General features: G+C 46.9%; 1 gene segment (V, D, J or C); it reads left to right on the top strand.

The window, feature by feature from the left end:
• The first annotated feature begins 16208 nt into the window (after window positions 1-16208).
• The window catches only part of LOC125148931 (immunoglobulin lambda variable 5-37-like), a 1027427-nt gene continuing 1017841 nt past the window's right edge, over window positions 16209-25794 (top strand). The window contains 2 exon segments of the V gene segment in view: window positions 16209-16335; window positions 16457-16774. Coding sequence covers window positions 16290-16335; window positions 16457-16774 — 364 coding nt within the window.

Here is a 25794-nt window from a genome sequence, read left to right as displayed (position 1 = left end):
GGCTGGTTTCCTGAACTCCCAGGCCCTGACTCTGTCCTCCTCTCTTCTCCTGTGACATCAGGGCTCATCAGTGATCCAAGCAGCAGGGAGGCTGTGGGGCGACAGGGCAGGAGGTCCCCTATCTGTGCACAAAGAAGTCCAGCCCTGTGTCTTTCCAGAAGGAAGTTCTTCCATTTGTGACAACATGGACGAACCTGTCAGATATTACCCTCGGAGGAATAAGCCCTACAGAGAAAGACAAATGCTATATGATCTCATTTATATGTGGAATTTACAAGAAAAATAATTTTAAAAATTACTGTCAAGTTTTACTGATGACGATGAGTTAGAATAGGGTACCACATACCAGGACAAGAAGGATATTTGTATAAGTACAGCTTCTTACATATAATTTGATTTTGAACTGATAATTTATAGTGATGAGAAGAAACACAACAAGATTTATTATTTTAATCACTCTGTATTGTGCAATTCAGAGATACTGAGTATACTTACAATGTTTTGTAACCACCACAACTATCCATTTCCAGAGCTTTTTCATCATCCCGAGCACCCAACAGGGGAATGGGTAATCTGGAATGGCAGAGGAGCCAGGTCCCAGGAACCCATGCCAATGCAGGAAGCAGCAGAGGGCAGAGGGCAGCTCCCATGGGGGCTGTTGGCAGATGTGGCCTGACGCGGCTGAGAGAGTCTTTAGGCTGGGCTTCTTACCCCGGATTGACCATGTGGATGCATGCTGACCACCATGGCATGCGTACCAATGTGTCCCATTGCCAGGTGTCCAAGAATACCAGCTTTCTCTCCCAGAGTGTGTCAGGAACACCAGTGAGAACCTTAGGATCTCGATTGGGTCACCTGCTGTATGATTCATGCATATGCCTATCTGAATCCCCTCCAAACTCCGTGTCACTTCTCCTCTAGGAACTTTGCAAAGGCCCTGTTTTCAGTGTACTTACTCCTTGGTGGTCAAGAGGAACTTGGATTACCTTCTGGCCTTTTTATTCTGTGGTATCTATCTATGTGTGGCTTTCTAGGCCAGTTTCATACTGTTTGTATTCCTAGAACTTTGTTATAAATTTAAGCAGGAAGTATGGTGCCTCCAGATTTATTCTTCTTTCTCAAGATAGCTTGGGCAATTTTAGGTCTTTTTCTGCCTCTATACAAAAGTCAGGACATTTTTTCTATTTCTGTGAAAAATATCATAGGGATTTTCATAGGAAGCCTTGAATCTATAGATTTTTTTGGGTAGTATGGACATTTTAAGGTTTCTTTTGTTGTGGAAAACACTGGATATAGGAATTCTGGATGAAATACATAATACACACAGCTTCCATTATCTGCAATAGTCACAGATAAGATTCAGAGTATTCTGTGACTTGTCATGTGCTTCAGCATTTTGTAGTGACGGATGTGAATTGATAACTTTTCTCTTAAGTTTTAGGTCTTCTTCATCTTGAAATCTGATGCATATAATTACACATTAACCACTGTCTCAAGAATAATTTTGGCTAACAGAATTGGATTTAATATGAATCTTTTTTGACATTTATTTATTTATTTATTTATTTTTAAATTTATTTTTAACGGTTATTTTTGAGACAGAGAGAGACAGAGCATGAACGGGAGAGGGGCAGAGATAGAGGGAGACACAGAATGGGAAGCAGTCTCCAGGCTCTGAACCATCATCCCAGAGCCCGACACGGGGTTCAAACTCACGGACCGTGAGATCGTGACCTGAGCTGAAGTAGGACGCTTAACCGACTGAGCCACCCAGGCGCCCCGACATTTATTTATTTTTGAGGGGGTGCAGAGAGAGAGGGAAACAGAGGAACAGAAGCAGGCTTGGCATTGACAGTAGAAAGTCCGGTGCAGGGCTTGAACTCAGGAACTGTGCGATCACCACCTGAGCTGAAATCGAAAGTCAGATGGTTAATGGACTGAGACACCCAGGTGCCCTGAATTTACTATAAATCTTTATGTCTGATGTGTGTTAAGTCTCTGAACACAGCTGATGACAAAGAAAGCAATGGCCATATACGTATCACGAAACAATCTACTAACCATTCAGAAATGAGCATTGGATCACATTCTTATTCCACAGTGGGATGAAGTCCAATTTTGTGGCTTTTCTTTCACCTATTACTCCAGAAATTGTATGTTTTTCCATTTCCCCGGCCACCGTTTTGGTTCTTTATGCTGCATAGCGACTACACAAGGCAAGAGTATTTTACAATGCCTCGGGATGGTCACACAATGTTTTCAGACAGTGCCATTTTCGTTCAGATTCTTTTTTTCTCTGATGTTTGGAGAAATCTCATAATTTAATGGTGATATGATTACCTTCCCCTCAAAACCAGCAGTTACACTGTTGCTACTTCAGATAATAGATGGCTTCCAAGAGCAAATGAGGGTGACTTCCACAGCCTGGGGTGCCTCTGGTGTAGACTCCCCCACCTCTGGTCTTCTGCCCCGTGGCTATCAGGAGACAGGGACTAGGACTGAGTCAGAAGAGACCCTGTTTGTTCATACCCAGCGCGGGCTTTGAAATTCCCAGTGGACTCACTCCTGGAGGACTGACCACTAAGTTTCTCCAAAGAGACAAGAGGCCATTTCACTGGGGAGGGCAGAAAATATTCCCAAGGATGGGGTACATGTGGAATGAACTAGAAGCATGGCCAGGATGTGAGAAGCAGATGCATGCCCTCAGTCTGCCTTTCCAGGCAAGAAACTTGGGACTGAGGCCACCAGGGACATGGAGGAGATGACTCGGGGCAAGATGTCACCCTGTCACTCAGTGTCCCAGGCTCCCTGCAGTCATTGATTCTGGGTAGTCCCAATATATGTCTCTTTCAAGGTCTCCCCCAGGGGACATCAGGGTGACCAAGGGGCAGTAAAAGAGAGGAAGTTAATTTGCATGAAGCACCTCTCCTCCTCATAGGTCTGCAGGCATGAAAAGGCCCAGAGGAGACCCCAATCCAACCCAAGAACATGAGGAGGCAAGACCTGTGAGGATCCCCACCATGGCCTGGATGGTGCTTCTTCTCAGGTTCCTTGCTTATGGCTCAGGTTAGGGGAAGAGACTGCTTTCTTGGAGGGCACATAAAATCAAGGTTTCAGGGTGACCTTTGCTTCTCATAACACATGTGCCTCCTTTTGGTTTTAGGAACCAATTCTCATACTGTGGTTATCCAAGAGCTATCACAGTCAGTGTCTGCAGGAGGCATGGTGACACTCACCTGTGACTTTAGCTCTGGGTCAGTATCTATCAGTAACTTCCCTGGCTGGTACCAACAGACTCCAGGCAGGGGTGCCCACCCCCTTATCTACCATAAACAATCACCTGTCTCGGGTCCTTGATCACTTCTCCAGGTCCATCTCCAGGAACAAAGCCGTCCTACCATCACAGGGGCCAGTTTGAGGATGTGGCAGATTAGCAATGTATGCTGTCTCCGGGTAGTGGCATTCCACAGTGATCTCAATCTATGGAGATGTGCAACCAGGGCTCAGAATGTCTCAGCCCTGAGCAGCAGGGAAGCAAGCGAGGGGGAGGATGGTCAACACCACCATGGGAAGGGAGGCTCCCTAGCCTGATTGTGCTGTGCAGTGGTTCATCCCGATGTGCCCATCCCATCTCTCCCAGTGTGTGTCCATCTCACCAGTGTGACCCCAAGACTGGGCTTCCTTTCTACATCTGCATATATAATGAAGGGGAGGGGGTTCAGCACCTAAATATATCAACAGATGGTCAGAGCCAGCAACCTCAGCAACCTGCTCCCTGTGAGATGCTTATTCAAATGACATTAAGAGCCATGTTGTCATTCACTAATCTGCTGATGGGGACCAACTGAATAAGTTATGCAGGCCAAGCCATCAGTCAGGCAAATACTGTAACACCCACATCCTTCCTAGGGGGGACAGAAGGCGTTCCTAAAGCCCTGGTTGTCTGTGATGTTTCCACACCTCTCAACATGTCACACCGTGGTCTCAGTTTGACACGGGGACAACAGACCTATCACCTGCCCTCCATCTGCTCTCCCACCTGACTTCCCGTGTCAGTCAGGGCATTCCTGTCTCTGTGGGCATCACCCTCTAGCCACGTAACTCTCTGGACCATCACTCCCTCTCCCACAGCCTGCGGTCCATTCAGTTACCTCCCTGTGTCCCACTAGGGGACACAACCCATTTCACCCTTCCTGTTTTCTCTGCTGTCATCTTCCTCCAATCATCCCCCGGGGTTGCCTTCTAATTCTCCTTGTCCAAAAATCTGTCTTAAAACTTCCTGCAGAACTAAATCTCTAATGAGCAGCACTGACCAGGAGAAGCCCAGCTGGAATGAAAAGACTCCCAGCACAGGGATGGGAGGTTGCAGGATGGCCCCGCAGTGGTCCTACTGGACTCCCGGGCCCTGCTCTGTCCCCATACCCTCAGCAGCCTCATCAGAGTTTGTGGAGTCCTTTCTGCCATGCTCCAGAATGGCACAGATTTCCATAATCTGTGTGTCCTCCTCTGTGAAGGTTTGTGCCTGCTCAGCAAATTCCTGTTCACACTCATCACCCAGAGTCAGCCTGCACCATAGAAGCCCCCTGTGGGGGCAGATGCCCTGCTCTCTGTTCCCAGTATCTTGTCATCAGCTCCGCTGGGATTCCTAGACTGTCCTGGGTCAAGATTGCTCCTGTCCTTCCCACAATAGCCCCTCCCAAAGAAGAACCTGGGTCAGGGAGAGTGCACCAGGACTACATCTCCATCCTTCTCTGAAGGGTCTGTCTCACGTGGTGGAAGCACAAACATCAGGGGTGCAGATAAAGGAGAGCATTGGGAGCAGTGGGAAAGAACAAGAAAGTGGGAAAGAATGAGACGTTTGCCCGGAAAGCAGCAGGGGCTGCTGTGTGATCATGTCTAAGGGTTTCTGCAGGACGGGGGATCCAGCTGCCAGCCCTGCACTGACAGGAGGCCCCAGGTCTGGGCCCCCTTGTTTCCCGTGGGGACAGGGCAGGTGTGTCCAATCAGGACCTGGAGGATCTGGAGGACCTGTATTGATTGTACCAATCAATACAGAAAAAACATTTTACACAATTCAAAACCTATTAAGGACAAAGAGGGAGAATGAATGAATGAATGAATGAATGAAAAGGCAACGTTTCTCAGAGAATGAAAATAGAGGAGCACATCCTCAGCTTGATAACGAAAATGATGAAACACCACAACTTACACACACTGAAGTGAAGCACTGAAAACTTTCCCCCCAGGGTAGCAACAAGGTCATCATGTCCAGTCTCAATACTGCTGTTAGCCATGGGACTGGATGTGCCTGACCAAACCATAAGGCAAGTCAAACAATGAGAGGCATACAGACTAAGGAGAACAAGAGCCAAAGGTCCCTATTTTCAGGCCAGAGGATGATATACGGGAAAAATGAAAAGGGAGCTATGAACATGTGTGTAAATATATGAATTGAAAGGGTAATAAGCAATTTCGGGAAGGTGGTGGAACACAAGATCAGCATAGAAAGATCATTTAGTTGTGTATATACAAGCAGTAACCTTGTGAAAAACAATGTAAAAATCACACTTAAAACCACTCCATGATGAAATATGTGGGTGAATATGTAACAAAACATGTACAGGACATGGATACTGATATCTCGCCAATGCTGGGAAATGTAATCAAAGTGGATCTAAAACCGTGGAGGGATATGTTGTGTTCAAGGATTAGAAGAGTCAATATAGTAAAGATGACAATTCTTCCCAACTTGTAGAGAAGTGTAATTCAATTCCTATCATAACAAGACAGAGTGATATGTGTGGAAGGTAGACACAGTGGCCAATGTAACAGAACAGAAAACTCAGAACCAAACTCACAAAAGCATGGATAAGAAATACTTATGGATACTTATGGATAAGAAAACCTTATTGACAAGGTTGCAGAAGCCTTTCAGAGGAGGAAGGATGGCCTTTGAACAAATGTCCACAGAACCACTGGATGTCCATCGAGAGAAATGAAGCTCACCAAAAACTCTCACTCCATAAAAAAATTCACTAAAAGAATTATTGACATAATTGTAAAGTATACAGTTGTAAACATAAAAATGGAAAAAATCTTCAGGCTCTAGGGTTTGTATAAACATGTTTAGATAAGACCCCATTAGCACAAGCCATAAAAAAACTGATCCATTGGACTTCATCAAAGATAAATTCATTGTTTTCCCTTTCCTTGATAAATCACTTAGCCACTAAATGAGCTAAAAAATCGCAGATTAAAACAAAACCCAATTTATTGGACTCTCGTTGGCATCCATCGCTACAATGCATAGGAGCTGAAAAACATTCCCAAGGTTTACAGATGCTACATCGCACACCAGTGCAGGGATGTGATGTCTGCAGCATCTTCTGCCAGATGTCAACAACTTACCACTAACGGGAGGTAATGTTTGCATCTCACAGAGACCAGGACTCCTTCTGAGAGTGCAAAACACTGCAGTCATCACGGGCAGTATTATGGGATCACGTTGGCCATGATTCAGCTCAAGGATGTGTGAACAAACGGAACTGAGGAAACCAGCTGGGCTCTCAGGGCTGTTGGACACAGTGAGGTATGTGCCTGTCAGCCAAGAGGGGACGCTGTGGGAGTACCCTGTGGTATCTTCACAACTGCTCAGAGCCAGGGCCTGGGGACTGGGCTCTGGGGTCCCTGATGGGAAGTCGGCACGTGTGTCCCTTCTGGTGTGGCAAGGTCCCCCGAGCAGGGACCTGTGCATTGTGCATGCAGGTGCTTCCTCCCAGGGTTCTCCCCAGTGGTGAAGCCAACCTCCAAGGTCCCCAGGGTGTGTCCTTCAGCTGGGCTGAAGCACCAGGGCTCAGGGAGGGGCTGGGCAGTCACTAGATGGACTTCATTTGCATGGACAGCTCCTCCTGTGGCAGAGGGTGGAGGAGAAAAGGAGGCCCGGGGCAGCCCAGCCCAGTGTGGGTACTAGGGTCTATGTCACCATGGCTTGGCCTCTTCTCGTCCTCATACTCCTGTCTCACTGCACAGGTAGGGACTGGCCTCAGGGACACAGGGGGCCCTCAAAGGATGCTTCCCATGCTCAGCATTTTGGGACATTTTCCCCGCATATCTGGTTCCATCACTGACGAGTGTCTGTGTTTGCAGGTTCCCTGTCCCAGCCTGTGCTGACCCAGCCGTCCTCCCTGTCTGCATCTCCGGGAACAACAGCCAGACTCACCTGCACCCTGAGCAGCGGGTTCAGATTTGGAGGCTACTACATAAATTGGTTCCAGCAGAAGCCAGGGAGCCCTCCCCGGTATCTCCTGTACTACTACTCAGATTCAAAGAAGCACCAGGGCCCTGGTGTCCCCAGCCGCTTCTCCGGGTCCAAAGATGCCTCGGCCAATGCAGGGCTTCTGCTCATCTCTGGGCCACAGCCTGAGGACGAGGCTGACTATTACTGTGCTACAGGTTATGGCAGTGGGAGCAGCTACCGTTACTCACAGTGACTCAGATAACGAGGAAGTGAGACCAAAACCCCTGGGTTCAGAGACCTTGTCTCCGAGCCTCTTTTATTGAGAAGCTTCTGTGGAGGCTCCTGTAGGGGAGAGTCCTCTATGGTGAGACCTGTCCTTGAGGAGGTTGAAGTGACACACAATAAATTTAATAGAGAACATATGGGAATCAACATAGACCTTGAAATTCAAAAGACACCCAGGCAAAAATGAGGTCTATGTTTTTCTGAATTACATGGATGAGGTAGGGTTCTAGTATTCAATGCAAAGAAATACACTTCACAGACAGAAGAAGAAGAGTAGAGTAGATGTTTCATAAACAATATGTGCAGGGCCCCTGGGAAACGATGGGACACAGAGGACTGTGACTAAACAGGCTTTGCTGCCCCTTTGCCCCATCTGCCCCACCCCATGCATATCCTAGGGCAGTTGTCTGTGGTGCCAGCTGTCTTCCCGGAACAGGTGCTACCACTGAATTTTTAGTCAGTTGAAGAGACATGAAGAGCTTTTCCTGAGTGTATGGGCATCGACTGCTTTTTAACTCAAAATGACTGTTATGCCAGGGTGCCTGGGTGGCTCTGTCTGTTAAGCATCTAACTTCTGCTCGCGTCATGGTCTCATGGTTTGTGGGATCAAGCCCTGAGTGGGGCTCTGTGCTGACAGTTTGGAGCCTGGAAGCTGCTTCAGATTCTGTGTCTCCCTCTCTCTCTGCCCCTCCCCCACCGATGCTCTTGTGCTCTCTGTCTCAAAAGTAAGTAAACATGCGAACATTTTAAAAAAATAATAAATAAAAAAACTTCATGCCGAGTGGCTTATCGAGGGGAGGCCTGCTCTTGTGTGCTGCAGTTCCAGTAAGAATTTGCTATGGCCGAGGTCAAAGGTTGCTGTCTGCGCGCTTCTCTTGGATTTTGACGGTTCCCTGTCTCACCCGTGGGCCTTTCATCTATTTTGAGTTCATTTTTGATTACGGTGTAAGAAAGTGGTGCAGTCGTTCTTCTGCACGTTGCTGTCCAGTTTACTCCACACCATTTGTTGAAGACACTGTCTCCCCCCATTGGATATTCTTTCCTGCTTTGTCCAGCATGAGCTAGTGTACAGTGTCCTGGACTTGACACTTTCCAAGTTCCTCTGTCTCCCCAGGAGTCATTGTCAACCTGTGCTCACCCAGCCTTCATCAGCGTCACAATCGAGGAAACAGAATCCCCATGAGCAGGAGACCCAGTGACAGCGAGTGTCACTGGAGTCCCTTCAGCAGGGCAGGACTTGCTTTGAACACCTGCTCTCCTGGGGTGAGGCTGACGCTCAGGGATCCATGGGTGAGTCTCTGTCCCCATGGGCGGCTGAGCCCCCAACCATGTCTGGGTTCCAGGTAGCGCATGAAGCTGATCAGTGCATTGATTCTGGGACAGCAGCCTCAGTGCTGCTCCCTTGGAGCTCAAGGCCCACGGGGACACGAGGCACACTCTGCATCCTCTCAGGGCTGGACTGTCACCCCCAGACACTCCAGTGACACCTCCAGCCAGGATAGGCCTCTGCTGAAACGTCTGTCTCAACTCAGGGCTACAGGGCCTGTGACCTCAGAGACACAGTGCCCCTTATCTCCACCTCAGCTGGAGTCAATATGGGATCTTTGAAAGAATTTTCTGGGTCAAATTGGCCTTAGCTAGTGGAAAATCATTCCTCTAATCAGCGGCGGCTGACTGAGCAATTTTTCTATCCTGAACACGGTGAACACAAGACACAGTGACCATTGCTTTACCCACCCGGAGAGGAGTCTGACCCCTCATCGTTCCATGCAGCAAACTCTGTGTTTGTTCATTCCACCAGAGAGATCAGTGTGAGGTTCACTGGAACAGGCTCCTCATGGTGTTTCCCAGGGCACCATGTTGGGCTTTCCTAATTTACCTGTTAGACCAGACCTAATATGCAAAATCTTTATTAAAATCATAGTAATAACAATAATGAATCAAGTGATTTAAGCAAGGTATTGGCCCCTCTTCAACCAAGAACCAAATGTCACATATTTTCCATTATGTTTTCACGCATTTGGCAACCACTATTTTAAATCATATTCTGTCTGCAAGAAACATGGGTCCGGGGAAACACACTCGCAATTGAACCTGTACCTTCCCATTGAAACTGTCACTGAGTTTAAATCACTCTTTCGGAGCTGAGTTTTTGGAAAAAATGACACATCCGTTTTAAGGTAACAGTTGTCTAATAGGTGATTAACACATGAAGTCTGCCAACAGGTCCCTATCAGAACACCTACAGCTGTCACTCCTTCCCTCCTGGAACTTCCGGCAGGTTTGCCCTTTGTGCTCTGAGGTCAATGCCACACATAGCCTCGCTTGGCAGGGCTCTTGCAGAGTTGGGTCTATGTGCTTGCAGAACAGATAATAGGAGGGAATCTGTGCCCACAGTGTGTGGAGAACTGTTTTCTAAGCTGGTGGAAATGGTGACAGATGACCGAGGCTTTTAGGGCTTAACCCTTCTAGGAACAGACACGAGGGCTTCTATACAACCCGGAAAGGAGTGCTCCCCAACTCCTCAGGGCTGTGTGAACATGTGTGGAAGGGGAGTTCCGGAAACCAGGGAGGAATCCCATAAGAGGAACGGCCAGCCTCCTGGACGGAAGGGAACACCTGTCCATGGAGACCTGTCACTGTTCTGAGCTTGATCATGATCTCAAAGGAGTGTGTCCCAGAGATGCCAGCTCAGTCTTGACCCATGAACGAGCAAGGGAGCAGTGGGGAGGCTGGAGCTGTCTCTCTGATGGGCGCTGGTCACCATGTCACACAATGGTGTGTCTGTGACTGGACACTAGGGGTCACTCAGGGCCTGGTTCTGAGGGGTCAGGGTTATTGAGACTTGAATCTGCCACCTGGCACTGCCTTTGCCTTCTGCTCAGGGCTCCCATCTGGGACCTCCCCACCCCCTGGCCCCACACAGCCCCTGCCCTGCCCACCCCTGACCTCCTCAAGATGAGGGACCAACCGGGGCCTGTGAAAGGTCAGAGAGCTGGGGGTCTCATGCATGTATGGGTCCTCCCTCTCTCAGAGGTTGAAGAGGGGAAGGAGGGGTTAGGGAAGGTCTGCTCAGCTGTGGGGTCACAGAGGGCAGGAGCAGTCATGAGGAACGGGCCTCCACCAAGGACTGGGTCTCTCTCTTCCTCATCGTACTTGCTCACTGCACAGGTGACTGGATGCAGAGACAGGGGAAGGGGCCCTGCTTCCTCCTCTTGTCTCTAGACCCTAGCCTCATCCTCTCTGTCTCTTCTTCTTCCAGGGTCCTTGGCGCAGTCTGGGATGACTCAGCAGCCATCTTCAGTGTCTGGGTCCCTGGGCCAGACACTCACCATTTCCTGCACTGGAAGCCCAGCCAACATTGGGGCTGGTTATTGTGTGTTTTGGCACCAACAGCCCCCAGGAATGACCCCTAAAGCCATTCTCCACGAGAACACTTGGCTTTTGGGGGTCCCAGACCAGTTCTCTGGCTCCAAGTCTGGCAACACAGGCTCCTTGACCATCACTGGGCTCCAGGAGGACGACGAGGCTGATGATCACGGCTCAGCGTGGGACAAGAAACTCATTGCTTATGCAGTGCCCAGTCCTTTGGGGAAGTGAGACAAAAATCTGCTGTTTCCCCAGCAACGGGGGTCCTCTTGCAGCCTCCTCCCTTTGGCCAAGTCAGCTGCTTCCTTCGTTTGCTGTAAACTGTAGTGTGAGAACAATGTCAAGGAACTTTGGTTAGCAAATGATCCATATTCTATTAACCTCAGGCCCCCAAGCCTGTCCCCGGCTGGAACACATTGTAGGAGATTCTCCTACCGGGGAGAAATTCCTGGGTGTCAGGGGCCAGCTGCCCTGGGGACAGAGTCCGTGACAGGTCAGAACAGAGCCAGGAACAAAGAGTCCAGGTGTGCCTGACTGTTGATACCCTACTGCCCAGATAATGTGCATCCATAGCACTTCCTGAACACCTAGTGTGTGCCACAAATGACTCTAGGGATGTGGGTCCCATGTGGATGTGACAGGAAGGGTCCCCATGTTCAGGGAGTTGACAGTGTCTGGGAGAAGAGAGAGGACACAGAAGCTAAACATGTTGTAAAGGAAGGTTGTCAAAAGTCCTCTCCATGAATATCCTTGACGATGAAACACATTGCAGGAGCATGGGAGTAACATGGTCACTGTACATGAGAAGCCATAAAAGTGGTCATGGCCAAAGACGTGAGTAGAGTTCATTACGATGCAATTGACAAGAAAATGTGTTTATTCCTGTGACACACAACACAAACACATTTTAAAGGTAAGTAGAGAACGTTACCTAGTTATAAGCAACATGTAAGACTTCTGAAATATTATAAATAATTTGTTTTCAATGAATGACATTTCTGATAAACACAGGAAGTATTTTGGTAAAACAGAGTGCTTGTATTCTAGGCAGATAAGGTTAAAAGTGAATAAACCTTTTGTTTCCATTTTTAATAAGAGCAGACCAATAGTTCAAGAAAATTTTGGCCTTTTAACCCAGAGAAAACACAATTTTAATTTTTCATCCATGCATTTTGATATGAAACCTCATTTATTTACTGAATAGTTTTAAGATTTAACCAGTACTGACCACACTTAAAATTCCTTTCCAGGTCTTTCCCAAAATCCTACTACAGCTTTCTCTTAAACATTTAGATCTCGATCTAAGGATTCTTTGAATAACCGGACTCATGTTAGGACAAAATTATTTTTCTTTTCCTTCAACACAAAATGTATTCCCTGTCTTCATACTTTTTCCCCTCAAAAAACATATGTCTTACTTTCCTGGAGCACGTAGTTGTTTTCCTTTAGGTTTTTAGTAGCCTAAGTTATATTTATTAGAATTCCTAACTCTAGAGACCTTAGTTTTCTAGTGAAAATGAAATAGGAAGCAACTGTGAACTGTTTGCTATGCCAGTATTCTTTAGATTAGCAAATTTATGAGTACCTTTCACAATTTCTAGAAACATAATAAAATATTTAAATAAATAACAACCCAAGTTTATTAATGGACCCACATTTATCTTTATAGTTTTTCTGTACTAAGACAAAAGTAGATAAACAGATGGTTCATACTTAAATGTTTTATTATTTTATCTTATTTACCTTACAAAACATAAAGAACTATAATTGTTAGGAAGCAATTAGTAGCAATTAGTAGATTAAACGCAATCCCTATCAAATGCCCACATGCCTATTTTGCACTCTAAGAAAAGATGATCTTAAATTTCTGTGGAATTGCAGGGACTTAGAACACCCAAAAAATCCTGAAGAAGAACACATTTTCAGGACTGACAATTCTAGTTTTCAAAACTCACTGGGGCACCTGCGTGGCTCAGTTGGTTGGGCATCCAACTTCTGCTCAGGTCGTATTCTCACGTGAGTTCGAGCCCCACATTGGGCTCTGTGCTGAAAGCTCGGAGCCTGGAGTCTGCTTCGGATTCTGTGTGTCCCTGTGTCTCCGCTCCTCCCCTGCTCGCACTCTGTGTCCATCTCTCTCTCTCTCAAAAATATATAAACATTAAAAAAATTTTTTTTTAGATTTCAAAACTCACTAAAACTTACTTATGAAGCTATAGTCAACATGAATGTGGTACCTGCCTAAGGATAGACATAGGGATAAGTAAAACATATCTCAGAGGCCAGAAATGAATCATTCATCTATGGTCAATTGATTTTCAAAAGGATGCTCAGAGAATGTACTCTGAAAAAAAAAGTTCTCTCCAACCAATGGTGCTGGGCCAACTAGATATCCACACACAAAAGTATGAAGTTAGACTCTTACCACATACTATAAACAAAAATGGATGTAAAATGGATCAAAGATCTTAATTTTAGAGCTAAAACTATAAAGATCTTAGAAGAAAACAAGAAGGAAATCCCCATGATTTTTGAGCTTGGCAAGAGATTCTTCACATAGGATATCATAAGAAACACCCAAAAAAGGGGGAGGGATGATCATCAATTGGGCTTCTCAAAAGTTCCTATTTTTGTACACCCAAAGATACTATCAAGAAAGAAAATGCAACCCTAAGTACAACCGCATTTCCCAGAGGCCACTGAAGGAGATAAGAAATGCCTGGGACAGCCTAGCTCTAGCCATGGGTTCTCAGTAGGACTGGGACCACCATGGTGTAACCTCTTGTCCTTGTGTTCTCTTCTTACCTCACAGGTAAGGACGGTCCTCGGTGACCCAAAGCAGCCTCTGAGCCTATGTCCACACCTTTGGATCAGACCTCCAAGCAGCTTCACCTCCATCCCTGCCCCATCACCCATGAGTGTCTGTGTTTGCAAGTTCTTTCTGCCAGCTTGTGCTGACTCAGACACCCTCCTTCTCCGCATCTCTGAAGAATCAAATAGACTCATTTTCACCCTGAGAAATGACATCATTGTTGTTTTAAGAAATATGCATAATGGTGCCAGTAGAAGCCATGGAACCCTCCGTGATATCTCCTGTGATTCAAGGCAGGGTCAAATATCACACCAGAGATCCCGGTGCCCTGTCATTTTCTGGATCCAAAGATGTTTTGACCAATGCATCTGTTCTGACGTCTCTGGAATCTCTTGTGCAAGGAAGTGACTCTTAGTGTCATATATGCCAAGATAGTACCAATGCTTACACAGTGCTTTAGATCCATAGGGAAGTGAGAGAAATTCTCCCTCCACTCTCTAGACCTGGTGGCATCCCCTGTCAAGAGGTTCCAGGAGTGACTTTTGTTGTCAGATCTTCCAAAAGATTATTTGTTGTCCGGGAATAAGATGATCTGAGAGTGCCATATCCCTTCCTTCTGTTATATCTTCAGAGTGATCCTTATTCACCCTGTGTTCATATTTTCGAAGGCAAACTAGCTTGTTCAGAGTTACAAATGACTCAATGAAGAAGAGCCTGGCTGTCTCAGTGGTTAGAGCATGCAACTCTTGACCTTGGGTTCGTGAGTTCAAGTCCCACTTTAGGTACAGATGTCACTTAAAAATAAACTGTTGAGGGTCACCTGGGTGGCTCAGTTGGTGGAGCATCCAACTCTTTGATTTCAGCTCAGGTCATGATCCCAGGGTGTTGGGATCGAGTCCTGTGTCAGACTCCACACTCACTTTCTCCCTTTTTCCTGTGATAGAGCTCTGCTGAACTCCTGAATTCCCTGGTGCTGGGCAGTGCCTTCCCAATGAGCAGATCTGAACAGATCCCTTAACAAGGAAGATAGACAAAATGACTATTACACATGCAAAGTGATTTCCAACTTCATGTGTCATTGTGGTATTACAAATTGAACAAGGACGTACCAGAGCCTCCCATGACCATGGCTAAAGTTCAATACAGTGACAGCACCAATACTACCGAGGATGTGGGGCAGCAGGAACTTTCATTCACTGCTGGTGGGAGTGCGAAAAGCCCCATCACTTGGGAAGATTCCTTGGCAGTGTCTTCCACGGCAAACAAAGCCATAATGATATAATGCAAAAAGAACAGTCCTACGGATTACTCTATATGAGGTTCTTGTGTGCAACTAGAATATGCACCTAAATGTTTGTTGCTGTTTTATTTATGATTGCCAAGACCCCAAAGTGATCAATGCACCCTTTAGAATGGATAAACAATATCTGTATGTCCACACATGCCATAGGATGCAGGAGAAAGAAATGAGTTATAAGGCCACAAAACACATGGATGAAACTTCCATGCATATGTGTTAGTGTCAGAATCCACCATGAAGAGTCTGCAACAGTGAGTAGGGGGGATGAGGGGCAGGGATCCAGGCCCCAGCTCCAGGCCCTGGGTCGCTGTGCATCCCGTGTCCACCAGACAGCACTGGTGCTCCCCCAATCCCTCAGCTGGTAGGTTCCCTCTCCTTGTGTCTAGCAGGTGCTCTTGATGATTTGCACAGACAGGATTTTAAATCTCCCCGAACACGGAGGTGAAGTCGCAAGATGTCCTTGCAGTGGTCCCTGCTGGATGCCCAGCCCTGCTCTGTCCCCACACCTGCAGCACCCCCATCAGGGTTTGCTGTGTCTTGTCTCCCCTGCTCTGGAGGGACCCAGCATGCCCACATTACCTGTCCTCCTGCGTGAGTGTGTGTCCCCTAGGTGAGCTCCTGTCCACATCCGGCACCCAGAGCCAGCATGCATCGTCGGAGCTGTTCCATTGGGATAGATGGTTTCTCTTCCCTCTCCCGTGTATCTTGTCCTCAGCTCCATAGTGGTTCACAGGTTGTACTGAGTCAGGACTGCATGTGTCCCTCTCATCAGACCCCATCCATGAAGGATGCCTGATGTAGAGCAGGACCTTTCTCTTTCCCTGGAGGGTCACTCTCAGGTGGTGGAAACACAGGCACCAGGGAAGCCTGCTTTGGGAAAGGAGACGTTCACCCAGACACCAGCAGGGGGCACGGTGACAAGGTCACCCTTTCTACAGGAAGGGGGCTCCCTGCTGAGTAGCCCTCCAGAGTAGAAAGCCCCAGGGCTGAAACCCTTGTTTCCAGTGGGGACAGGGCAGGTGTCTTCTCTGTTCCTAGCGGAGGCCCTGAACCTGGGCCTGTATGTGGTCCCAGCAGCTGCTTCTTCCAGGCCCACCCAGGGGGAAACTAGTGCATCACACAGTCTTCCTGTCAAGGGGCTGCAGACCTCTAAGTGCACAGGAGTGAGCAGCAGAGGTGTGTCCCATTTGCATGAGCAGCCCCTCCTTTTGAGCTCTGTGGACTGGGGATAAGACAGGCCCAGGGCAGCCCAGCCCTGGCTCTGTGGTCTAGGAAGGGCGTGTGTCACCATGGCCTGGATCCCCGTCCTCGTCGTGCTCCTCTGCCACTGCACAGGTAGGGACAAGACCCAGTGTCCCAGGGTGGGCCAGCAGCCAGAGTGAAACCCCTGTGGCTCAGCTCCCTAATCCCATGTGCTCTGTTCCTTCTCTTCCCTCTGCTGTGTCTGTGTTTGCAGGTTCCTTGTCCCAGCCTGTCGTGACTCAGCCAGCCTCTCTCTCTGCATCTCTGGGAACAACAGCCAGACTCACCTGCACCCTGAGCAGGGACATCAATGTTGGAAGCTATAGCATATACTGGTACCAACAGAATCCAGGGAGCCCTCCCCGGTATCTCCTGTACTACTACTCAGACTCAGATAAGCACCAGGGCCCTGGGGTCCCCAGACGCTTCTCCGGGTCCAAAGATGCCTCCGCCAATGCAGGGCTTCTGCTCATCTCTGGGCTGCAGCCTGAGGACGAGGCTGACTATTACTGTGCAATCTGGCCTAGTAGTGCTGGTCACTGTGACACAGACACATGAGGAAGTGGGACAAATACCCAGCCTGCTTAGACCACTGTAGTCTGAGTCTCTGAAGTCTAATGTAAATTGAATGCACAATTACTATACTTGGGTGTAGCTACTGGATCTGAATGTCCTTCTTCCCAGTTTCCTATCAAACCTGTGTGAACTCTACGAAAAAAAGAAAAAAAAAAGGAAAGAAAAATGACAACAACAATAAAGCAAACCAAAGACAACAAAAAAGTTATAATGATGCAGAAATTTTGCCTAGTGGTTCACACGTAAAAATTAGAGCCTGTGGATTTCGCTTTTTTCCTCTTCACAAGGATCCATCAACTTGCCTTAGTTTTCTGATCAGAGTCTACAGACCGTGCCCACAGCAGACAGTCCTCCACAGCATGGCCTGTGTTCCTCCAGGGGTGAGAGCAGAGGCCCTCCCTTCCCTCCAGGCTCCTGTGCTCAGGGCTGACTGAGTAGCTCTGTGTCCCAGCGAGGAGACACTAAGGAATCACAGACACACAGCTGGCCTGGCCCACTGGCTGGGTACCTGCCATTCATTTGTGATGTCAGGAGAGGGTGACTGCCCCTGGGAGAAACTGTGTGTGCCAGTCAGCAAACTTCTCAGTGGGGCTTGTGAGGGACAGGTGGGAGTGCCACCAGTGCAGCAAAATTTTTAGTCTGCTTGGGTGATTACACCGACGTGACTTCCCTACAGCTGACACCATCAGGGCCCATGGGCAGCATGTGGCTGGTTTCTGGAGCCCAGAAGAATGGACTGTGTCTTCCTCTCCTCTCCTGCTGCATCGGGGTTGTCCGTGATCCATGCAGTAGAGGGGCTGCGGGGCACTATGTTGTATAAAGGAAGTCGATCCCATGAGCCCTTCCAGGAGAATGTCTTGTCATATGTGACAACATGGACGAACCTGCGGGACATGACCCTAAGAGAAATAAGGCCTACACAGAAAGGCAAATGCTTTTTTATCTCATTTATATGTGGAACCTACAGGAAAAAGATAATAAAATCTCTGTCAATTTTTAGTGATGAGGATGAGTTAGAATAGGGTAACACATATAAAGATGGGAAAGAGGTTGGTGTGAGTGGAACTTCTTTAACATAAGATGGATTTTCAGCTAGTAATTTTTAATTATGAAAATACACACAACAGGAAATTTACTCTTTTCATCACTTTCTTGTGCAATTCAGGGATACGAAATATATTCGTCATGTTGGGTGACCATCACGACTCTCCATTTCTCAAAGCTTTTTATCATCCCAAACAGTAACTGTGCACCCAGGAAGGGAGTGGGTCAGCTGGGTGTACAGAGAAGCCAGGGCCCCAGGAGCTCAAGCCAATGCAGGAAGCAGCAGAGGGCAGAGGGCAGCTCCCATGGGGGCTCTTTGCGGATGTGGTCGGACCCAGGTGGGAGCGTTCGTTAGGCTGTGCTTCTTACCCTGGAATGACCACGTGGGTGCACGCTGCAGCCCATGGCATGGGGATCCGTGTGCCTGCTGCAGGGGGTCCAGAAACTCCAGCTTTCTTTCCCAAAGTGTGTCAGGGAACATCCGTGAGAACTGAGGACCTCCTATGAGGCATCTGCTATATAATTCATGCTTATTCTTCTCTGAATTCCCTGCAAAATCCATGTGTGCTCTCCTCCAGAGACTGAGGAAAGGCCTCATTCTCAGTCTACATTCTCTGTGCTTGTCAAGGGGAACTTGCACTTATTTCTGACCTTTTTATTTATATTATTTGGGTATTCTTAGGTTTATTTATTTATTTTGAGAGAGAGAGAGAGAGAGAGAGAGGAAGGAGCAGAGAGAGAGGGAGTGAGAATCCATAGTAGGCTCAGAACCCGGCTCAGGGCTCAATCACAGAAGTGGAGATCATGACCTGAACTGAAATCAAGAGTCTGACACCCAACCGACTGAGCCACCCTATGTCTGGCCTTTTCAATCTGTACCATTGATATATGTGTCTGTTTGGGGACTGATACCATACCAATTATAGGTAATGTAGAAAATGCAAAGTGTGATAGATGATAGAGACATAGAATATACTCACATGATCTATAGCCATGCACCGTCATTGATCTACCTCATCGAGGTCAGTGCAGAGGGTAATGGGGACTGGCCCGCCAGAATGGTAAGTGAGATGAGAAAACTGAACTGTCCCCCCAGGTCTCCCAAAAAAGGTTGTGGAAGGGCGTGCATGCTCTCCGCTCTTGTGCTCACTGGGCGGAAACATCATCCCCCAGTGGTCGATGACTCTTGGCCCCAACAACACAAGTCTCTAAGTAGTGGGAGGAGCCCAGGGTGATTCATGCTGAGGAGGCCCTGTGTGTGCATCAAGGACTGAGGTGTGGTGGCACCTGCAGAAGCCCTGAGGGAGGAGAAGATCTGGCCCTGTGTGGGAGTGGACAGTATGCCAGGCTGACTGAAGTCCTTAGTGCCCTGGTGTCTCTCTCACAGCTCCAGGATGTCCCTTCCAGTCATGGGTGCGGCTGGACACTGAGACAGCAGGGGGCGCTGTAGGCCTATGCCTGAGTGGTGTCTGCGTGAGGAGGGGTCCCAGCTGAGCACCCAGGCCTGGAGCCCTGCCTGGTGCCCCCTGCAAAATTGTGCCTAGAGGAGTTTCCCTAGTCCCACCCACCCCACACTCAGCTGTCACCACATTCAGTCCCAGGGGAGGGAGAGATTTGCATGAAGGCTTCCTCTCTCTCTTCCAGGAAGGGAGAGGATAAGAGAGGCTTTGTGCAGGTCTCTCCCTTGAGGGCTCAGGACCACAGCCTGGAGTATCTCCACCCTGGCCTGGACCCTTCCCCTCCTCACCTTCCTTGCTCTCTGCTCAGGTTACTGGCTGTGGAAAGCTGAAGAATTGCTTTCGGGGGACCCCTAAGTTGCTTGTTTCCCCCATTTTGAGAACACACTGTGAGTAATAACCTGATACTGACCTGTGTCTCCACTGCTCTGTTGCTGGGTCCCGGGCACTGTCTGTGTTGACACAGGAAGCCTCTTTATCAGGGTCTGTGGGCTAGAAGGTCACCCTCACTCTCACTGGAATCAGCAACAATGTTGGGTCGTATTATGTGGGCTGGTACCCACAGATTCCCCACCGTGTCCCCAAAGCTGAGATGCTCAGAAGCACTAGGCCCTCCGGGATCCCAGCTGCGTTCTCGAGAACAGGGCCTCTCTGATCATCTCGGGCCTGCGGCCTGAGGACGAGGCTGGTCATTACTGACACAGTGCTCTAAGCCCGTGGGCAAATGATACAGCAACGTGCCCCAGTTTCCCATGGTCAGTGCCAGTGACAAATAAACAGGGAGACCGAGGACACCCCGGAGGGTCTGAGGGTCTGACTCTCTGAGCACAGAACAACTATGAAGAGTCAGTGACAGTAGCTTCATCTCATGTTGTTTTCTTCTAAAAATAAGACAAATCTCTTAAGATAATTTACAGGCATAAAGTGCAGTGATTTAAATGGTACGATTCAGTGGTCTGTAGTATGTTTCCTGAGTTTGGCAAACATCATCAGGATCAAATTGACAACATTTCCATCACCTGCAGAAAAACCCCTGACCCCCGAGCAGTGAGTCCATGGCCCCCCTGCATCAGCCCTTTGGAGCCAAAAATTCCTTTCTGTCTGCAGTGATTTTCCTGTTGTGCACATTTCACAGGTGCTGAATCACAGACCCCGTGCCCCCGGAAGCACACCTTTCAGTGGTATCAGCGTGTGCATTGTTGTAGGAACATCACAGGCACCATGTTTAAATACAGGGAACGTTTCATCGTTTCATCTAGAGACGTGTTCATCTTGTGCCGAGGACACGCGGATCTATCTAGATGGCTGCAATTTTAATAGAGGCTGTCGAAATAACACAATTATTTTCCAGGATGGTGTGTAATCACAGATTCTTTTTTAAAAGTTTATTTTCCGATGAATATTGTCCCCCATTGTCATTTTTTATTTTGTAGATTTCTGCATGCTGAAATTTTCTTCAATAATTTAGCCGGTGTTGTTTATTATTATGAAAAATAATATTATGTGTTACGGTCCATATTTCAAGTTTTTGTCTCATACATTTTCTCTTTCCTCGTGGTGGGGTGTGGGCTCTGTGGCCTTTCTCTTTTTCCCATTCTCTCATGCCCGGCAGACTGTACATGTCTCCTCCCCCTCTTTTTCCTTAGTGAGATGTTTCCAGAGCGTCCTTCCTGACTTGGCTTTCTCACCCATCTGCCCACAGCACTGCATCTGAGACCTCCCGTTTCACTATTGCTCGCCCTGGATGCCCGTCTTGTGGTCAGGGCTTGGGTCTCTCAACTTGCTGTCCTGTGTCTTCACTCTCAGGGGCTTTTTCCAGTGATGGTGGTTCAGACCCACGGCTAGCTTTCCCCTTCTGTCACCCCAGCCTTTTCGGGAACTGACTTCTCTTTCCACTGACTCTCATGATTTGTGGTGTGAGCTTGGGAGTGAGGCCACCAGGGATTCTGGGCTGGTTTTGTGTTCATTTATCATTGATTTTCACTTCCAGGTTGGAGAAGTTGATACATAATAAGTCTCATGTGGATATTACTTCAGCTACTCAGAATTTTTCATGAAAAATATTAAGTCTAAACTGATAACAATAAAAGGAGACCTCCCTTAACAACACATACCTTTAAAATTATTTCATTTTTTTCTAACTTACTTTGATATAAAGGGTGAAAATGAGCAGACAAAGATAATTTTAAGAAAACTGTTCCTCAATATTTTCTGAAATTTCTTATTAATAGACTTAAATGTCACTAAAACCACAGGTAGAGAATAGAGAGAAGGCAGGTTTCCAAGTTAAGGGATGAAATATATTACTTAGAAGTGTTGGAGCTCCTTTGAGTTCTCTCCTTGGTGAGGTACAGGCAGAGGCTTCAGCAGATGCTGTCACACAAAGGAAACTTTATTTGCCACAGATAAGGGGATCAGGGACAAGAATTACCAAAGCTGTGTCTCCCTGAGTGGAGGCAAGTGGGTTCCTTTCAATCAGGGCTAGGATGGATACCCAAAAAAGGGAGTTTTGTCATCTTATGCAAGAGTGGGCATGAGGTTGTGCAGGAATATGGAGAACAGGAGCTTGTGTCCCCATCATGTGGTAGGTTAATGAAGCTTGTCCTCCTCCTAGGGCAGAGACTTAACGTTATAAAGAGGCAGAGGTCCCTGGAGGACACTCCCTGGTCCATCTGCACTGGTGAAGCTGTTGAAGGAGATAAAACTGGTCTAAGCTCCCAGGCTCTTTCTGCTGTTTGCATCTGCAATAGATGAACTTCCTGTGAAAAGAAGGGGTGTCAGTGGGGGTCCTGCTGGTGACTGTTTTAACCTCATTACCCTGTGGGGCAAGTTTTCAATCCTGCAAAAACAACTCAAGCATGTGCTTTAGGTCAAAGTTTACTTTTGTTCCTGCACTGGGACTTTTCCTCTGGGTCATTGTCTCTGAAGCACTCAGGCTATTTCCTGGCCTGGTGGAGACTGGTAGTTTGGCATCCCCTTTGTTCTCCTCAAACCCTGAACTTCTGACCTTGTTGCATTTCTGTTTTCTTTTCCTCCCAGGAAGGTGCTCAGTATGGGTGTTGGGCAAGTAGAACCTGCAGGGCACAGACCACATAAAATAGCTGGGGGCCTCAAATGAGTGCTCTTGGGGCAGGAAAGCTGTCTCCTCTTTATATACAGAGATTGTTTTCCCACCTGGGGACCCTTCAGTTCTGCTTTCAGACGGCTCAGGGTATTTAGTTTAAAAACATTGTGCTTGGGGCGCCTGGGTGGCGCAGTTGGTTAATCGTCCGACTCAGCCAGGTCACGATCTCGCGGTCCGTGAGTTCGAGCCCCGCGTCGGGCTCTGGGCTGATGGCTCAGAGCCTGGAGCCTGTTTCCGATTCTGTGTCTCCCTCTGTCTCTGCCCCTCCCCCGTTCATGCTCTGTCTCTCTCTGTCCCAAAAATAAATAAATGTTGAAAAAAAAATTAAAAAAAAATAAAAATAAAAACATTGTGCTAACAAGTGGCCCTGGATGGCTTAGTCAGTTAAATGTCTGACCTCAGCTCAAGTCATGATCTCCTGGTTTGTGATTTCAATTCCCAAGTCCACCTGTCTGCTGTCAGCAAGGAGCCAGCCTAGGGGCTAAAGCAGACAGGGGAAACAACCTCAGGGTTAACAAGGCACCTTTTCTTTTGTTAACCGTCTTTGCTCTGGGCTGCTTTGCCTGCATTGTAGAGGTCTGTAGCTCAATTTACCTCTTTACCTAACTTGGTCCTTTCCTCCAGTGAAAGCAGTTTTTCTGCTATAGTACTAAGTTCGAGAGTGCTTCTGCCTTGAACGTCTAATCTTGCTTACCTCATATACCTTTGTATGGGGAGCCTTTGTGCCTGTTCTTATTTTAGGCCTTTTCCCCTTCCTCTCTACTGTGGGGGTTCTGCACCCCTTTCTATTCTGGGGTGCCTTTACATCCCCCTAGTCTTGGGGTGCCAATCTGTTTTGCCCAAATTCAGTTGTGAGCATCCTATGGCTTTGTATTTCTTTATGTCATATTAACCCATTGGTGTAAGCCCAGGGAACTCCTAAGCTCATCCCCCATAGTGAACATCATCTTTTGTCGTCAATAAGGAAACAAAACACGAGCCTGCTAACAATTAGTGGGTGATGCCATGAAACTTATCTTCTAGCTTCTACTTTCCAGTGTGGATTCTGGATGGAAGATATTTTCTCACTTCAAGGAGACTGAGAAAGTCTGTGCACTGTAGATACAGACAGCCCTAACAATGGACGACAGACAGGAATGTGAGAAATGAAGGATCACAGGGTGTCTGACTTGGGATGCCCCAAAGAGCAGCAGGGTCAGTCATCATGGCCATGTGCACCTGCAGCCAGGCAGCTGGGGGCTCAGCTGCAGCGGGAGCAGTATTTGGATTTGATGGGGTGAGTGGTTAGTAAGGCGGGTGGGATTAAACCTTGAGGGGTATGTGGGATGGATTGTGATCATGCTAATGATGACCCAGGATTTTAAGAAAGTGAGGAGGGATAGGGAGTCTAAGGAAGTGAAGAAACCAGCAGGAGAAGGGCGAGAGAAAATGCCATTTTTTCCATGTCGTAAGTATCCTCTCACCCACCCTCATATTGGACAAGAGGGAGTGGTATCTGTCTCACCAGGCCTCCTGCCTTGTCTCCTTGTCACCATTGTAGAAGTAGAAATAAACCAGTCGTGATAAAAGTCAAAGTATTAAATGACAGATGAGGGGCCCCTGGGTGGCTCCATCACTTAAATATCTGAATTCGGTTCAGGTCAAGATCTCATGGCTACCGAGTTCAAGTGCCATGTCGGGCTCTCTGCTGACACCTCGGAGACTCCAGCCTGATTCACATTCTGTCTCCCTCTCTCTCTGCCCTTCCCCCACTTGGGTTCTGTCTTTCTCTCTCTCAAATATATATAAACTTTTTTAAAATTATTTATTTATTTATTTTTTATTTTTTTATATATATATGAAATTTATTGACCAATTGGTTTCCATACAACACCCAGTGCTCATCCCAAAACGTGCCCTCCTCAGTACCCATCACCCACCCTTCCCTCCCTCCCACCCCCTATCAACCCTCAGTTTGTTCTCAGACAAATATATATAAACTTTTAAAAAAGTAAAAAAGAAAGACAGATGAAAGCATCTCCCTCACTCTCTCAGGTAGGTTTAATTCTCTTCCACTTCCTGCACAGCTTAAAACCTATTTGTGCTCATGGAAAAGAAAGAATGAATATATGAATGAGAGTGATAAAAGTTTTCAGAGAACTAACTATAAGGAGTACATCTTCAGTTTGGTAAAGAGAACTATCAAACACTTTCCCTTCGTTGAACACACAGAGATGGAGCACTGAAAGATTTCCCACCACGGGTAGGGAGCAAGGCCACCATGTCCTATCTCAACACTGCTGTTTCACATAGGACTGGATGTGCTCGTCAGAACCATAAGGCAAGACAAACAATGAGAGGCATACAGATGAAGAAGAGCAAGAGACAGTTGCCCCAATTCCAGGTGAGAGAATGATCTCCACGAAAACTACAAAGGAAGCTACAATTAATTATGCAAATATATAAATTCAAAGAGTAATAAATAATTTTGGAAACATTTTAGAATAAAGATCAACATAGAAATATCATATAGATGTGTATATACTAGCAATAAGCCAGTGAAAATAATTTTTAAAAAACCCTTAAAACCACTCGATGCAGTGTTTAGGGGCATGTTTATTAATACAGGTATAGGCCACAGGTGCTGAAATCTGGACAATGCTGGTAAATGTAATCAGAGTGGACCTAAAACAATGGAAAGATAAGTTCTGTTCATGGATTAGAAGACTCATTATCGTAAATATGCCAGTTCTTCCCAAATTGTATAAAAGTGTAATTCAGTTCCTGTCCTTGCAAGTCAGAGTGGTATGGATAGAGGATAGACCCATTGGCCAAGATAACAGAACATACAACCCAGAAATGGGCCCACAGAACTAAGGATAAACAATTTTTTTTTTACAAAGTGAAGAAGCCTTTCCGAGGAGAAAGGATGGACTTTAGGAGAAATGGCCACAGAACAATTGGATATCCTGAGAGAGAAATGAATCATACATAAAACTCATTTTATATATATTAAAAAATCACTAAAAGGATTATAGAAATAACTGTAAACATAAAGCTGTAAACATAAAAGGAGAAAATATTCAGGATCTAGGGTTTCTATAAAAAAGTGTAGACAAGACACTGTCAGGATAACCCATGAAAAAACAAAAAAAGAAAAACAAAAAATGACACTTGTTAAACACGACTTCATCAAATATAAATTCATTGTATTGTCTTTTCTTCTTAAGGTAGTAAGCCAAGGATATTACCTAAAAATATAGAAGATTAACATAATACTCAATTTAACGGACAGTAGCTGGAATCCATTGCTTTAACGCACAGGAGTTTTCAAACATTCACGAGATAGACATATTCTCAATTGTAGGCCAG

This window comes from Prionailurus viverrinus, chromosome D3 (genome assembly GCF_022837055.1).
Source record: "Prionailurus viverrinus isolate Anna chromosome D3, UM_Priviv_1.0, whole genome shotgun sequence".
Lineage (NCBI taxonomy): Eukaryota > Metazoa > Chordata > Mammalia > Carnivora > Felidae > Prionailurus > Prionailurus viverrinus.
This window is presented reverse-complemented; position numbering and strand designations above follow the sequence as displayed.